The sequence below is a fragment of the Saccostrea cucullata genome, unplaced genomic scaffold, assembly GCF_032062105.1.
Source record: "Saccostrea cucullata isolate Sc308-1 unplaced genomic scaffold, CSIRO_AGI_Scuc_v1 ctg3757, whole genome shotgun sequence".
In the NCBI taxonomy this organism is placed as follows: Eukaryota; Metazoa; Mollusca; class Bivalvia; order Ostreida; family Ostreidae; genus Saccostrea; species Saccostrea cuccullata.
Window position 1 is genome coordinate 115,366 of NW_026919926.1, and position 17,911 is coordinate 133,276.

The 17,911-nt window shown below is 34.1% G+C and overlaps 1 protein-coding gene across 9 annotated transcripts; it reads right to left on the reverse strand.

The window, feature by feature from the left end:
* Nucleotides 1-2,288: 2,288 nt before the first annotated feature.
* Nucleotides 2,289-8,728, reverse strand: LOC134240321 (uncharacterized). Of its 9 annotated transcripts, XM_062722471.1 has the most exons (3): nucleotides 8,510-8,728; nucleotides 7,885-8,171; nucleotides 2,289-2,866 (listed from the first exon to the last, which is right to left on the reverse strand). In XM_062722471.1, the coding sequence occupies exons 2-3, from the start codon at nucleotides 8,150-8,152 to the stop codon at nucleotides 2,814-2,816; spliced, it is 321 nt and encodes a 106-aa protein (XP_062578455.1). In that variant the 5' UTR covers nucleotides 8,153-8,171; nucleotides 8,510-8,728; the 3' UTR covers nucleotides 2,289-2,813. The 9 variants fall into 5 exon arrangements, with proteins under 9 accessions (XP_062578455.1, XP_062578427.1, XP_062578448.1 ...); XM_062722443.1 differs by having other exon boundaries at nucleotides 2,289-8,154; nucleotides 8,533-8,728; XM_062722440.1 differs by having other exon boundaries at nucleotides 2,289-8,171; nucleotides 8,533-8,728.
* Nucleotides 8,729-17,911: the final 9,183 nt, after the last annotated feature.

Genomic DNA, 17,911 nt, shown 5'->3' on the forward strand with positions numbered 1-17,911 from the left:
AATAGGGTTAAAAATTCGAAAAATCAAGATTCGTTTGTTACACCGCATCTGCAGACGGAAAATTAAGTTCTTTTTAATACAACTTAAACGACCAAAAAAAATTAATTTACAAAAAAACTTATCATTCAACATTTGAAAAATTACGTCGAAATGGAAGTTTGTCATGTTATTGATTAACTGCAAAAATATTGATTGGTGAAGCTGAGCTCAATATTGCACAGGGTATACTTAAACAAGACATTAGCATGAGAAAAACGTGTCATGTTTACATTTCTCGAATACGGGAAAACCCTACTATGACGTCACACATTTGCGAAATAAGCTAAGTAAGACATAACTACAATATATTTCCGTCAACAACCATGTAAAATATTTTTTGTGTTCTGTAATTCATAAAATATCCCACCATGTACTGATCCTGACCCATTTTTATGATATTATACTACTTGTGTTTTACCTTGTATATAATCTTACTGTTCTGAGATCCACTATGACGTCAGAGACTCGTTGGACGCACAGTGTAGAGAAACAGAAGAGTGGATCAATCTATTCCGTAATTTGAAAATATTTGCAAGAAAGTTTGAATGTTTTTTGATATTTTTATACAAGATGGTGAACTCAAACAGTCATTTTTTCCACAAATACTGCGGTTTCAATCTACTTTTGTACATATTCTTTAAGAGATTATGACGTAATTAAACTGAGTCACGTGACCATACAAACATCCTTCGTCCGCTTAAACTGTTGATTTTTGTAAAGTCTTGCGATTTCAAATTGTCCAAATGTTCTTTAGAATTTTGTAGTATCCACATCTGATTCACAACACTTCGATAACGAGATAACGAACAGTAGACTCCGCTTAGGTGTCGCCGGTAAAACCAAGTTTGCGATCGTTAAATCAGAATTAACGGTCGCAAATACAAAATTAGAAGATTGTTACTCCCTAATTTAGTGCTCTATTAATTAAATGTCTTAAAATACTTAAAATTTATAATAAAAATCTCCTTGCAAGCAAATGACCAATGATGAGGTAAGTAAATGTACGAGTTCCATTTTCATTTAAGAAGCAACTGTCTATGATATCAAAAAAGCCTGGATTTTAATTTGTTGTGGGAAATTGTCGTGTACAAAGTTGAAAGTCGTAAGTTTTTTAAACTGTTGATTGTTTTTTTTTTAAAGTCTTGCGATTCAAATTGTCCAAATGTTCTTTAGAATTTTGTGGTATCCACGTCTGATTCACAACAATTCGATTACGAGATAACGAACACTAGACTCCGCTTATGTGTCGCCGGTAAAACCAAGTTTGCGACCGTTAAATCAGAATTTAAGGTCGCAAATAGCAAATTAGAAGATTGTTAATCCCTACTTTAATGCTTTTTTAATTAAATGTCGTAAAACACTTAAAACATTTATAGTAAAAATCTCTTGCAAGCAACGAGTTTGTCTTCCATTTATTTTATCTATGAAATAAGATCTAATTTTGTCTTTTAATATTATATGTTCTGAAGTTACAGGTTTTTTTTAGTTGAGACGTTTACACCAAGGTGTAATGTACAGTCAAATTTGACACGTTAAAACATAATTTTTAATGGTCATGAACACCTTCATATTAAGCCCTTTAATATTACAAGGCGATGTCCCGTGTGAGTATGAATAAATTTGGCAAGAGAAAAATCTATCAAACTAAAAAGTTCTTACTGGGAAAGATATGATCAAGTATCCAATTGTTCTTTCAGGAAGAGGCTAAGTCAGAAACTAATTTAATGTCATTATTTTTATACACAGTATTTTTTGTCAGTTTCCTGTTAAATGGATCGTAAAAATCGTATTTTTTGCTCTACTGGTCAGAGACCAGTTGATATTTATTGATATTTATTGAAATTTTATATCAAAATATATTTATTACAAAAGTACTACGGGGTACTGTCACATACTTTCAGTGATTGATTTAAAATTAATTAGGGAAGAAAATCATTATGCAAATATTAATTGTCAATATTTCACAAATATTACATGTTTTTAACTTTCAATAAAGGCAGTATATTTACATGAATTTAGATGAGCCTTGTAAAAAGAACGAAATTAATTTGCCTGAATTTGCTTTTCCTGGATATTTTAATACAAAGAGTAAACATCATTTCACATTAGTTAAGCATTTAATAAAAATAATAATAGTCTTTGCTACTTAATCTTTTTATAAACACTGTCGCTAATTTCTCATTTTATTTATTATTTTTTTTTTACAAATAAAAAATCTATTTATTTATATAGAGAAAATTCAACAACACTAAAATTAACTATTATTTATTTGTATGTGGCGAGTACTGTCGTGGCAATAATATTCGTGGGTCGCCGAGCAAATCAAAACAACATTGGCAGACCCACTTCAGCATCAGCAACAAATCAATCAATCAGTTCAGCAATGATATAAAATGTACCATCCCGGGCAATCCGCGGACAGTTAATTAATTAATCATTCCTGTATATACAACTTACATAATCATTTCAATACAAAATGCAGTTTTCATTTCAATACAAAATGCAGTTTTCATTTCAATACCAATTGCAGTTTTCATTTCAATACCAAATGCAGTTTTCATTTCAATACCAAATGCAGTTTTTATAAGTCACAAAGCAATGCAGTTCCCATCAGCACAAAATATTGACTCAAATGTTAATCAGTATTCAACTCATTTCACATTAATGAAACTTTATATAAATATCAGTTGACTTTAGTGTGCGCAAACGTGCGCCTATGCCACGACGCTCCAGGATTGATCTTTTCCTCTTTAGGACTCCTTGCCTCTCGATACTCATCTTGATTGCACCAGTCCATGTATATCAATCCAGGCTACGACCATATGACCTACAATTTAAATCAACAGAGCAGTATCTTTGGCCCAAACAAATAAATTTTAAAATAACAGTACATAATCGTCATCAGCTGATCTCGAATAACACAACATATCTTATCCTAAACTCTTCATACACCTAGAATGAGTTTACATCTTTTAAAATGGGATGGGAGGGTGGGCAATAATAAGTTTTTACCAGTCAATTTGTTGTATTTTTACCAATTTATCACTGTTTATTCTCTCGATGGACTTTTGCCTGTTTCCTGCACAGCAACCGGATATAAGAGGGAGCTCGAACCCGATGTTAATAATGGAATCCCTATACCATTCATTGAACCCGATTTCTTTTCTCATAAAATAAGTGCATCTATTTTTGATAATCAAATAGATGTTATTATTTATATAGAGAAAATTCAACAACACTAAAATTAACTATTATTTATTTGTATGTGGCGAGTACTGTCGTGGCAATAATATTCGTGGGTCGCCGAGCAAATCAAAACAACATTGGCAGACCCACTTCAGCATCAGCAACAAATCAATCAACAAATCAATCAATCAGTTCAGCAATGATATAAAAAGTACCATCCCGGGCAATCCGCGGACAGTTAATTAATTAATCATTCCTGTATATACAACTTACATAATCATTTCAATACAAAATGCAGTTTTCATTTCAATACAAATTGCAGTTTTCATTTCAATACCAAATGCAGTTTTCATTTCAATACCAAATGCAGTTTTCATTTCAATACCAAATGCAGTTTTTATAAGTCACAAAGCAATGCAGTTCCCATCAGCACAAAATATTGACTCAAATGTTAATCAGTATTCAACTCATTTCACATTAATAAAACTTTATATAAATATCAGTTGACTTTAGTGTGCGCAAACGCCAAATGGCTGCAAACGAGTAAACGTTTGCAGTCACCCCACAAGGGAGCACCAAGTCAACTGACCCACGACAATACTCAAGCCCCCTAGTTATTTCCTTCTGGATAGACTGTTCCTAATTTTAGAATAAAGTATTCCAGCCCCCCCTGAATTGTGTTAAGCAATACTGAATTACCCATGTCAGTGAGGTGAACACCGTCTTTCAACAAAAAGAGGGATATATCGCGAAGGAGTTCTGGATATTTTATATAGCAACCCCCCAAACTAAGGACATGTTTAGCAATTGCTCTATTAAAGCGAACTCGGGTTCTTTCCATTGCTTCATGATTCTGAGAGTACCTCCACTCTAACCTAGAAAGGACCTGAGACCATATGAATTTAGAATTGGGGAAGTGATGTACCAATGCTTTCAAGTCATTTTTTGTTTCATGGATAAGTTTACACACATTTTTATCTTTCCTACCTAAATCATTTCCTCCACAATGAATCAAAATAAACTGTGGTGGCAATTCTACTCGCTTCAGACAAAACAGTTTCATTTTCAAGTCAACAATCTTTAATCCAGAGTACCCTTGCCACCATATTCTCTGTCCTATTCTCTCTAGTCCTAGATTTAATCCCCCTGGTCGATTGCGTGCAGCCACAAATGCCCTCCGTATAATTGAGGAGCCTACACACCAAACTTGATATCTTTCTGTAATACTTAGCAAGATTAAAAAAGTGTTGATTCAAATTTTAGAGAGAATTAACCTTTTGTATTTACTATCTTAATATGGCATAACAAACAATTCAAAATATACAACATGTACAACTTAAGTTAATGCTTTTCATGGTTTGCACCCAAATAAAGCTTTTAGAATAGTTTAACGAGTGGGCAACGGATGTATGACTTGTACACTTGAGATTTCCATCTACCTGCCTCCCTTATTATCTCAGAAGAACAACCCAATTCATGTGCAGCAGTGGCTGCCCCTATTCTAAAGGAATGAGCTTTAAATTTCCCCCCAACTCCTATAACTTTTAAGGCTTTTTCCAGAATTGCAGTAAACTGATATCGTGTGATAGGCTTCCCCCCAAAATGACAAAACAATGGCCCCATGATTTTGGGTCTACCAGACAAGTATTTAGTCATGCATCCCACAGGACAAATATTGCTGCCCACTTTTTGTATTTGTATTGTCACACCTTTCCCATGTTGGTCTGATTTTGATCGGTGGATATTCAAAAATAATGTTCTCTGATCGGATTCAATTTTGATATCAGAAACCTGAATAATACTATGTACATCATTTCCTGTTGATAGAGCAAATTCTCCCACCCGTAAAAATCCAAAAAAGGCTAATGTAAATGCAGCACTAAAAAGGTTTGATTCGTATGTATTATAGCATATTGCGGGTACCACTTGCACAATTTTTGATAATAATGTGGGCGTAATGGGTAATCTTGTGTCAAGAGGGCTCTTTATCCTTTTCATACCTTCTAAAAGCTTCATTACAATGAAATTTTTTGTTTCATCCTGAATATTCTTCAACTTGCACTGAAAGCTGATAGCAGCAACATATGACCTAGCTGTTGAATATGATTTGCCTGAACAGGACAAGAATGCCACAAATTGTACTATATGATTTAATGGTGGTGGCCAGATTTGTTTATAATTAAAAGAGCAACGAAACTTTTGAAAAGAATCTAATCCAGTACTGTAAGACAATTTAGTGTTTGTGGACAAGGATGCTTCCAGTAATTTTTCTACTTCAAGCTGTAGATCATTCTCACAAATTCCTCGGGTATGTTTTGTGGCGTCTCTTTTGCATTTGGTGCCAGGTCTCTGAAATGCCTCCACTGTTTACGAGAAATTGCATCTGCTATACTGTTAAATACACCTGGTATATGCTTAGCTTTAAAAATAACATTGTAATTCATTAATTTTAAAACAAAATATCTGACTAATTCCATTGTTCTTTTTGATTTGGAGGTTTGCTTGTTAATAACACTGACCAGTCCAATGTTATCAATGTGAAATAAAACTTTTTTGTTTTGAAGGCAACTTCCCCAAATTTCTATTGATAATACCACAGGGACTAATTCTAAAAAAGTGATATCTCTCATTATATCTTGATCTTTCCATTCCCCAGGCCATGCCAAAAATGTCCAGCTACCTTTAAAGTATGCACCACAACCTAACTTATTAGCACCTGCACTATCCGTAAAAAATTCTAAGACATTGGAATTTGTCCACTCTGACTCGGGAAAATATGATACCCCGTTAAATTTTTGCAAGAATTTTAACCACATTTCCAAGTCGCTTCTCATTCCTATTGATATTCTAATATAGTGATGAGGTTTGGAAGCACCACTCATTGCATCATAAAACCTTCTATTAAATGCCCTGCTTGACCTAATTGCTTTACCAAAAAAATTAAGCATCCCTACCAACGACTGTAAATCTCGCAGGGTAACCTTCTTTTTTCCTAACATGTCCTTTATCATATCTGTCAACATGACAACTTTTGGCTGAGGTATTCTTATTACCATTTCAATAGTGTCAATTTCTAATCCTAAATACGTGATATTTGTAGTAGGGCCTGCAGTTTTATCCTCAGCCAATGGGACACCAATATCTGTTGTAACACTTTTGAAATTTTCCATAAGGCGACTACATTCTGAGGTTCCCCCTTTCCCAGCAAAAATAAAGTCATCTAAATAGTGATCTAAAGTTTCTAAACCAGTTCGAAATTCTGGTAACCAATGAAGGAATGTGGCAAATGTCTCCCATATTTTACAACTTATAGCACAGCCCATTGGTAAACATTTGTCTATATAATAAAGCCCATCTTCCGAGAACCCTAGCAAATCAAAATCCCCTGGATATATTGGTATTAATCTAAACGCACTCTTAACGTCAACTTTCCCCAAAAGAGCCCCTTTCCCTAACACAGAAATCATGTCTACCACTTTGTCAAATGAAGAATAATTTACTGTACATAGTTCTGGATCAATGTAATCATTTATGCTATTTGATTCGGGGTATGACAAATGCGTAATCATTCTCCAACCTCCATCCGATTTTGGAATAATACCAACTGGTGACAAATGAAGATTTGATATGGGAAGTTCACTAAAGGGTCCTACCACCCTACCTAACTCTATTTCCTTTTGTATTTTCTCCATTAACTCATCATGGTAATGCTGTGCTGATATTAAGTTTTTCTAGGACACATGAACCATTTAAAAATCCATCCTTTAAAAATTGGGCTTTACCATGGTCTGGGTAATCATTTAAATGTTTTGAGAGTTGTTCCACTTTAATAGGTGTTTTTCCTAGGTCCCATATTTTTCTGAGGTCTATACTGTTGGGGCCTTGTACTACTGACCCCTGGGACTCGAAAGGGAGGTTGAAATCTGGGTACTCCCGGGGCGAAGGACTTGGCACTATTCTGGTTATAACTGGGAAACCCTTCCCCTTTGAATGATTGATATTGACCTGAGCTTGTTTGTTTCAAGGGACAAGAAGAGATGGGGTGACCATTGTTGCATTTAATACACGTGTGTAGATACCCACAACCCTGTTTGTTACAGAAGCCCCTGTAGTTAAAGTTGAAACATTTGTTGTGCGTTATTTGCCCAGGTGAAGATTGGGTTGAGACAGCCTGTGGCGATGGGGCATGCATAAACATAAGCCATAGTTCATGATCTATCCCTGCCCAGGAAATTGATGGATCAACACTTCGTCTTAATCTGAATTGTTCATCATATTTCTTCCACCCCATCCCTCTTGTAGCCCCTAACCTTATATCGTGCATGTATTTAAAGAGACCCTGTACTTCATCTTGATGGGCTGAAGCATAAATGCTACTATAAATCAAAAACGCGTCAGTCCATTTTTCTATTGTGTTAATATTGATTTTAGCTTTTGAACTTTCTTTAGTAACAAGTTCTCCATTTTCATTGAAGTAAATTCTTTTCTCAGCTGTTTCAGTCATGGATGTATTATCTAATAGTAAACTTATATCAACATACTTAGAATTGACAATTTTTTCTTTGATTTTCTGAGAAACATTGGACGACAACAAAGTATTGACCGAATCAATCATGCATGGTGCTTCATAATCAAGCACCCCATTGTCACCAAGACTACCTGATGTTTCTGTTGTACTAGTAAGGCCATCCTGCTGACTAGTTGTTGGGATATTTTGTGGTTCAGCCGGGGGCAAATCTCTGGGCTTTTCCTTAGTAGCTGTGCGCTTTCTTTTCGAAGTACTTCTGGCTGAAGTCTGTGCATTGGTGGATACATCTCCACCTGCTGTCTGTCCTCTAGGCCTAGCATCCCGAGGGGGGGTCTCCGACCTTGGGTTCCCTTCAGTGGCAGCAACCCTCAGTGTTGGATTTCGTTTTCTTTTTGGCATTTCTCATGCAAAATAAAAGCTTCACCAATTTATCACCAATTTTAATATATATATATATATATATATATATATATATATATATATATATATATATATATATATATATATATATATATATATATATATATATATGTATTACCGCTTAAAATTATTTCCAAGATTACAAAAACAATAAATTTCCTGAATTCTTGAACAGCTAAAGTGAGCTTTATTTTTTATAAATCTCCCATGTGCTTATGCTGCAGACGACAATCCAAGGTCATCGTGCATTTAATTATAAATTATTTTCCACTGATGTTAATCTTGTATAAAATGTTATCTGAAATTACAAAATCAATTACAATAATAAGTTTTTACCAGTCAATTTGTTGTATTTTTACCAATTTATCACTGTTTATTCTCTCGATGGATCTTTGCCTGTTTCCTGTTCAGCAACCGGATATAAGAGGGAGCTCGAACCCGATGTTAATAATGGAATCCCTATACCATTCATTGAACCCGACTTCTTTTCTCATAAAATAAATGCATCTATTTTTGATAATCAAATAGATGTTATTATTGCTTAATTCTAAATTAAAAATGTCCTATTTCTATCAAGGAAGACCTTTGTTCACCAATTAATTTCCTTATAATATATTTTTACTATTTCATTCCATGTACTATTGTTATAACACAGACCTGAGAACGTCTTTATAATTCCTCGTATTGCGGAAGTCATGATTTTATATCAATACCTTTTAAAAACGGATGTTTTGGAGCGCGCTGACATAGGTTTCCTCTTAGCGACTAATATAGACATTACTCAGAAGGCAAACCTATTTCAAAATGTAAATATGAATCATGAAAATATTGATTTTGTTTTATTTTTGTCTCACAATAAATGTAGGATATGTATGCATTAAATTATGATGTTCACATAATTAAAAAAGCCACTTATCTCATAATGCATTTTATTCCCGTCTTCGTTGAAATATTATCCTATCCTTTCATGAATAAAAATAAACTACCTTGTGACAGCAGCATAATAGAAGTGCACTTGCTTCGTGACCCAAAGGTTTAGTTCGTTTCTCGTTACCGGACTAAAACCCCAAGACTTTTCTCTTGCCAAATTCCTCAGCGGGAAAAAGTTTTAAATCAAAAACAAAGTGATCAAATATGAGGATAACGGACAGTCTTCAACCTCAGAAGTCTATATAAACAATATAAATCAGGAACAGAGAAAACACTGACCTCTAAAACATCAGAGGGCCTTTTCTTACAAAAAACAGCTTACGACCAGGCGTAACCATAGTCCTGAATTAATAAGTCAGGCTTAGTTGAGTTGCACGAAGAAGGCGGAGAAACTTAGGCAAGACGAAAATTTGGGTTTAAAGAAAAAGGCACAGAAAGTCAAGACTAAAATTTGGCTAAATTTACGCCAACTTATGAATATGCTTAAGTTTTTAATCTATACACATGAACTTTTTTGTGTTTTGGTCATTTAGAATGAATTGATATAAATATTTTATACATATACGTTGATCCTATTCAAATTAAAATATAATTTGCAAAAATTATGAAAAAAAGGAATTAAGAAGTACATCGGAAAGTATTTACAAAATATCAATCCATGATGTAGAAGAATTAAAAAAAAATCAAAAAAAATCAGAGACAAACAACAAACAAGTATGTATAGTAAATGTATAAGAGGAGGAGTTTATAACCCTCCCTGATAGTCTTTCCTGTTATATTGTGTAGTTTGGACTTATTTTCACCTTTACATGTAGTACTATTTGTATGCAGTTATGGCCTAAGAATTTGCAATTTATATCATATAACTATGTTACCCATTTTTTTTAAAATCAAAATGCTTTGTTATCACGGAGTACGATACACAAACATTGTAACGTCAAAACCATCGTCGAGAAAGTTGCTCAAAAGTACTCTGCTTTTTAATTTTATACACTGTCTGTAGCGTCTACTCCATTCATTAAAACAAATCCATAATATTTGACACCTAGTTTATAACAATTGTGCAAATAATTTGAATAAGATCATCCGCCCTTTCAAATTCTTTACCGCGTAACTCTATAAGTTCCGCAAAAGTGAGTCATATGACAATATAACATTTTTGAATAAGTTTTCCCATTATATCACAAATATAACATTTTTATCCATATGCCCTGAAAAACTGCCGAATCACGCCGGATACAGTTATGTTCCCCGGAAACAGTTATGTTGCCCTCCCGAACACAGTTATGTTCCCTCGCGTGCAATCATTCCGCATATTAATTACGTCGGGTTCGAAATTCACAGAGGCAGTTGCTAAGCAAACGTAAACAGTTCCGCGAAAGTTAAAAAGTCGAGACAACGTCTGTGATTTGTTTATTTGAATTCAGAGGAATAAGATAATTTAATTGAGGAGAAAAATTCTTTTAATACAACAAAGGTTATCAACACAAGTGTCAGCATACTGAAAACATTCTGCCGTGAGACAAGACGGGATATTTCGGAATTATACTCAATGTACATATACATGTGTACATATGTGTTCAATAAATATGTTCGATGATCGATTTGGGTTCAATGCTTAAAAATGTTATATACCATATATAACATGGCTTAATTCTCGGGCAGCAATACCAGAATATTTGCCCCTCGGTGACAGGAAAGCCCTGGAGTGTTATGTCGCCCTCTGCCTGCGGCATCGGGCTACATAACACTCCAGGGATTTCCTGTCACCTTGGGGCAAATATTCTGGTATGCTGCCCTCGAAGCCATGTAATATATGTATAACATTTTTAACTATAGCCTATTCTTTGCAGACTATCCGTCTTCCGATTCTTACTTTCTACTACTCAAAAATTGTACTTTCCATTTTATACAAATACATTTCCTAGTTTAAGCAGAATTTTAAAGATTGTTTTTAAAAAAAATTATTGGTACTCGCTGCTCCGTGCTCCAACGTCATAATTTCTTTTCTTTTTTTAATAAAATAAAATCCATTTGTATTTAGAAATTGATATCTTTTGAACGGTGCAATATATATTTCATTATTTTCACCAATTTTGCATTATTGTTCAAGCAGGGCTTAACGTCTGATGTTCCCTCACGGGGGTAAAATGTTTTGTTATAGACAAGTGCTGAGTATAATTGTACAACTTTACTTAATATTATTAAAATTGAGATCATTTTGCAAAGCTCCAATTATACATGTTAACACAATAGTTGCTTGCTAAGTTCTGTATTTTAGGGCAGGACTGGTTTGCACCTAAATATATGATTGCTTGATTGATTGTGTGCTGTTTTGCGTCCCGGTCACCATATAGAGACGTAACCATATTCTCTTGCAGGGCATCAAATTTTAACCTTTAATCGGCACATACGGCCATTGAACAGTTAGGAATCTTCATCGATTCAACACTTGCCTTGCCACGGGACCTCGGTTTTTTGAGAAGGACCCGCAACTTTTACTTCAAAGTACCGAGAGCATGGCGAAGGAACAGCTGCTACGCATTTTGTATCGACTTCAGTCAGTCCAGGTGAATATTCGAACCTATGACCTCCCGATCACGGAGCGATCATCCAACCAATTCTGCTACCTTGAATGGTCCCAAAATATATATTGACTCATTGTTTAATAAACAATCTCTTTTTCTCTTTTGTATGTATTAGTTAACGCAACATAGTCAACGTTTTGAAATAAATATTTCCTACCAGGTGTTAACAAAAACAGCTTAAGGTTTCACTTTATTCAGAAAGTACTGACCTTTAACCAAAAAACTCGGGTTGGTTTAAGTATTAGTCTCAATAATCATTTTATATGACTGTCGACCGTCCTCAAGGTGAATGTTTGGCAATATGGCCAACACATTGCGCTTTCCTACAGTTTTATGTATATTAAAATGATTAATTAGGGAAATTAATTTCTATAATGTTTTCCTTTTGAAGTAAGAGCAGTGACCCTGTAAAAATGACGCAAGATTAATAGAATCATTCATTACTACGAGTGTGGGATAGTGAAATTCCACCGAGGGGACAAGATTCACAGTCTAGGACGAGGCTTTGCCGAGTCCTAGACCGTGAATCTTGGCCCCAAGGTGGAATTTCACTATTCCCACACGAGTATGTAATGAATGATTATTTTTCTCGCATTATTTTATCCAAAATATCGGCCTGTCAATGACGTCGCCATGATAGGGCTAAAATATTTTTTTTAATTTTCCATCTAATTAAAAATCTAAATACACCATCAGAGAGAGCGTACCTGAAAATGGTTTACACGTAGTGTAAACTGATAAAATAAATTAAAGTCCGTGTAAATTAATTAGATAGATAAAAACTGGGAATAAAAAACTTATCCATCCGAGAGCGTAAAAGAAGAATCATTCCGCGATCAAAAAATAGTGCCATTTAAAAAGTGAAAATACGACAATATTTTGAATGAAAATAAGTTGATATTAATAAAGTAAATGACAACATTTTAAGTATTTGTAATATTTTTTAACATTGTTACAATGGCCGGTAACATACTATGATGTTTCGTAATCTCTAGCTAGGCTTATGTATACAAAAAGGGAAAGAACGTCAGCTTACATGGGTCAATCCGAAAACAAAAGAAAAGTTCCTTACTTCAATAAAATATCAGATAGACCGTGGAAAACATTTGGAATAATTCAGCGATAATTATTCATTAACAACACGCACCCGAGCCACAACGCTCTGTTACAATGCAGTATGAACCAGAAGTCTGTCTCGAGACTGTAGCTCTACTGGTTTATACTTAAAACAAAGGAAGAGAAAAGGAGCAGTTGCGACTTAGAACTTTAAAACAGTATAGTATTTCTCCTCGACTACATTCCTGCTGTGATGGCTGATAAACAGGAGGAAACACTATGAGAATAAATTCCGTACTTTTATTGGCTAACCGCCGCCTAATGTAATCAATATGACAATCACTTACAGATACAGGTCTGAACAGAATAGCATACAAATCAAGAGCGAGCGAGTGTGCTACGTCACACTCGCATCAGAAGAGAAACACGTGACCGGAGGTTACAGGGCAATTCGTCCCCTGCACCTCCAGGACCATTACAACAGCAATAAATAGAAAAATGATCCTTCCCACTCATCAAATCAAAACTCGATGCAGAGAATTATGTATCTGAGTATAGTCTACTTTGGGCCAAGTTATATTGAAATCAGGCCAAAACTATAGGAGGAGTAGCATTTAAAAGAATTTCACAGAAATTTCTATTTTTAGTAACTACGGAAAAACCGTTCATCGAAATCAAAAACCGATGCACAGAATTACGTATCTTAGTGTAGCTTACTTGTGTGCCAAGTTATATTGGAATCAGACCAAAACTGTAGGAGGAATAGTATTTTGAAAGAATTTCAAACAAATTTCTTATTTTAGTAACCTTGGCAACACCGTTCATCGAAATCGATAATCGATACACAGCATTATGAATCTTAGTGTAGTCTACTTGTGTACCAAGTTATATTGAAATCGGACAGAAACTGTAGGAGGAGAAGCATTTTGAAAAAATGTTTACAGATAGACGGACAGACAGATAGATGGACGGACGCCTGACGCATTACTATCGCAAAAGCTTTTCTGGTATATGACCAGTAGAGCTAAAAATTATGCCTTGTGAAAATTTATTCAAATCGCTTTTAATCTGGGACCGAGTAAAATTTTTCAATGTAAAACTTCGATCCAACCATACTCAAGGATAGCGTGATCTGAATTATTTAGATATTATACTTTGAATTCTTAGAAAGCTTCCATCTGCAGTTTTCCAGTAGAAAGGTTCTTTCGAAGACAACACAGGACAACAGGTGATCAGGAAAAAGTTTTCCCATTCAGGGTAGCTAAAAATTAAAAAAAAATACACATGTTTCTCCTATATCATTATTTCGATAATCTTTATCGTTATATTCTGAAAATATAGACATGGAAATAAGATTCAAATTGTCAATTTTATTCTGTACGATATACCTTTCATTTCATAAAAGAGCGAAATTCATTACATAATATTAAACTTAGGAACACTTTACCTCAGGTTCATCATCTGAAATTACATAAATAACATATGATTTATATCTATTGGATATTACATATTAAAACAATTACACATCTTCATGAGTAAGTGCGTTAATTCTAAACATTGTAGCTTCCTGAATCTTGTGATATTGTATTTGTTGTAACGAAGATTGATAACATTCCAGTGCTCCCAAATAATCCCCACAGATCTGTTGACAGATTCCCAGTATTTGCCATGAAATATCTCTGTATTGAGTAGGTACATTAACCCCGTCATCATAGAGCAGCAGAGTGTGAAGATCCTGTAGAGATTGATGTGACCTGACTGTGTCACCCAGTCTGTGGTGAGTCAGTATAAACAACATGTGAAACATCACTGGAGGTGGGATCACTATAAAGTGGATACCATGCTTCTCACTGATCTTCTGCTCTACCACTAATTCATCAATATAAATGTCACTATTGTGTAATATTATTTCTTTAACTACAGCTGTTATTTTTTTATCCAGGGGCATTCTACCCATGCACTGTATGTACTCATTTTCATATATAACATTATATATTAGATATTGTGATGACATTCTTTCCTGTGCTCTTTTCAAGATACCGAGTGAAAGTCCATACCTACTTGCTCTGTAGAAGTACATAGCAAGATACAAAATGTCAGATACACAACCAAACCTGCAAGACACCTTCAGCAAAGTAGATATTTTATTAGTTTTGTAATACACCTTATTGCGATTTTTATTAAGAGGAATCGAGAAGGCAACATTACGTAAGACACCTGCAGTTAAATATTGTAAAGTAACAATCTGGTGTATTGTTAGGTTTCCAATAATTATGTTCGATATGTTTTTCAAATGAACTTGGAATCCTTCAATTGTACTGATATATATAACTGGTTGCAGCTCTTTAAAGAAGCTGATATCTAACTCTGTGCTAGATATAATACTACTCTCGTCTGTACAGACCCTCAATGTTCTGTATAAAATGGCCTGACTAAGGTAAAGTCTCAGGGTCGGACTTAACAGAAGACATGATATCCCCTTACGATACAAATCATACAACTGACTGAACAATGCTGTTTGTACAGAACCAGTGACTTTCACTCTAAACATGTTGTTTTGAGGAATGAAGAAGTTCGGACATTCTCCAATATGTACCCAGTGTAACAGTAATTTAAAACATTCCCAGAAACAAAATAACAAGTTATCAGGTGTCCAGATCAAGGAATGAACGTTCTGAATTACCCAAAATACAAGTGTTTTCATGAAATATGAACATAAAGTAGTTGTATTATTTAGCATAATAACTTCTTTTAGAAATAATTTGAGAAGACCGTAACATAAAAACTGACAGTGATTCATTGAATACACAAGTAGTTGTTCGGCTTGAGAGAATGAAATTCTCCATTCTTCTCCATTTTCAGTTGTGCTGCCGATAGGAACGACGTGGAATCCTCTGCTGAATATTTTTGAAAGAACTAATTCGGATGGCCAACCTTGTTGACGACATCTCTGTATCCAAGGGAGAGCTAATGCTGGCCAGTGATTTAATTTGAAACAGAAAGCAAAATCAGCTTCCTTATCTTGGCCTAGAATGATTGAAGAACACGGTCCATGATGAAAAAAAGAGAAAACATACCTGGAATTGAGATTTCTTAAATAGGTGTCGCGGAATAACGCACTAGAAATATAAACTTTGTCATTCATAAACACACAGGAGGATATGGTTATTTCATTATATGAAGGACTCATCAGATTAAGTCTGGTAAATCCCGGTGGTAGGTCATCACATTCCATAAGGATCACGGTGTGTTGTGGGATACGATAAAGACTGATCTGAGAGGGATCACAGATGACATTGTGGCCTAACGGCCATGTCATCCAATCTTCATCTGAAGTTCTCAGTCTAAAGCCCTCACGTTTACTCCCACTCAACATTCTGCCACATCCTCTTTTCATATACAAAGGTTTCCTGACCATCTCCTCAGTGTCCATCACTTCTCTCCTGATCCTCACTTCTGTAGGACTCCCTACTTCACGACACAGTCCTACATACACAGCCTCTGATAGACGAATTATGTGATCCATATTTCCCAGATATTATTGAGAATTAAATATCAGAAATCTGTGAAAGAAAGTGATGCATTATTTTTTTCTCATTGAAAATGTTCGAAGACCACCGAATTTTATATTTATGGAGAATTTCTTACGTGTAATAAAGAACCAGGTGAAAGTTAATAAAAATTGTTGAAAGATAATTGGAATGATGATAATTTATCATGGTTTCAGAAAGTTTTGACGGACGGAATTATAGGATACTTTTCTCTCAGATCCTTACAAAACAATGATAATGATACTGAAATCCTGTACCTGTTTTATTTTTTATAGATGCAAAACATTAAATTATTTGAGCTTAATATCTTTATAGAATATTAAGGATAGTTTTGTCAAAATTCGAAATTCAGATCTCAATGTGCAGTAAGGTTTCGGAATTTTCATTTTGCCCCGGGGGAGTCAAATGGGGGTAGAAATTTCTTCTTTTATATATATATATATATATATATATATATTTGATATCTTTAATCACCCTGCTTTCAAGAACTTCCCTAATATTTTATGCATTAGCTTTAAACCATGATCATTTTGAAAATGATTGGTTTGTTTTGTGTATGTGTAAAAAAAAACTAAAAACTTTGATCCCTAATTGTGGCCTGACCCTAGCCTGTGAGGTAATGATTTGAAAAACTAGAAATATGTCTATAGGACATGAATGTCCCGCCAGATGTATATTACTAATTAATGCTACTGTACATCAAAGTTTGTATTAGAGTATAATGTTTGATGAAAATATCTTGAACAGTTTCATTAGAATTGAAACTAAAATCTTAATAAATTGGATATAGATAATAAATTCTCACCAAATTATGTATAAGTGCATGCTTAACATAAAAATGTCTTAAATTATTTCTTTAAAACTAAGCAAAATACAAATTAAAGAGGAGGGAGATCAAGGTCACAGGAATGTGCAAGGTGAAGTATTTGATGCAGTTGAATAGTTCTCACTAATACATATCAGCATATTATGTTTGATAAAAATATCTTGAATGTTTTTATAAAACTGAGCTTAACACTTTTTTTTAAGAAAAGAGAGGTCAAAGAAAATGTTGGGCTCAATACGTTGTTGCAGTTTAAAAGCTCACATCAGTATGAATTTACTATTAGCATATTAAGTTTGATGAAAATTTAATTAATGGTTTATTTAAAACTTAGATAAATACATATTTTAAAAGTGAGGTCAAGTTGAAAAGAAATTTCAAGGTCAAAATAAGTTGATGCATTAACAGCTCTCAGCAATATGTATTAGCATATGAAGTTTGATAAATAATGTATCTTGAATTGTTTATTCAAAACTGATCTAAACATTAATTCTAGAAAAGTGAGGTCAAGGTCACAGGAAATATCAAGGTCAAAAAGAGTGAAGCATTGTAAAGCTTACATTAGTAATCTATGTCTCATCATGTGAAGTTTCATTACACAACTTGAATGGTTTCTTTAAAATAAAGCTATAAACACTAATTTAAAGAAAAGTTAAGTGAAGGTCAAAGGAAAAGTCAAGGTAAAAAAATATTGCTGCAGTTGGATAGTTTACATCAGTATATGCATCAACATATGAACTTTGATAAGAATATCTAGAAAGTTTCTTTGAGCTCAATGGAAAGACAGATG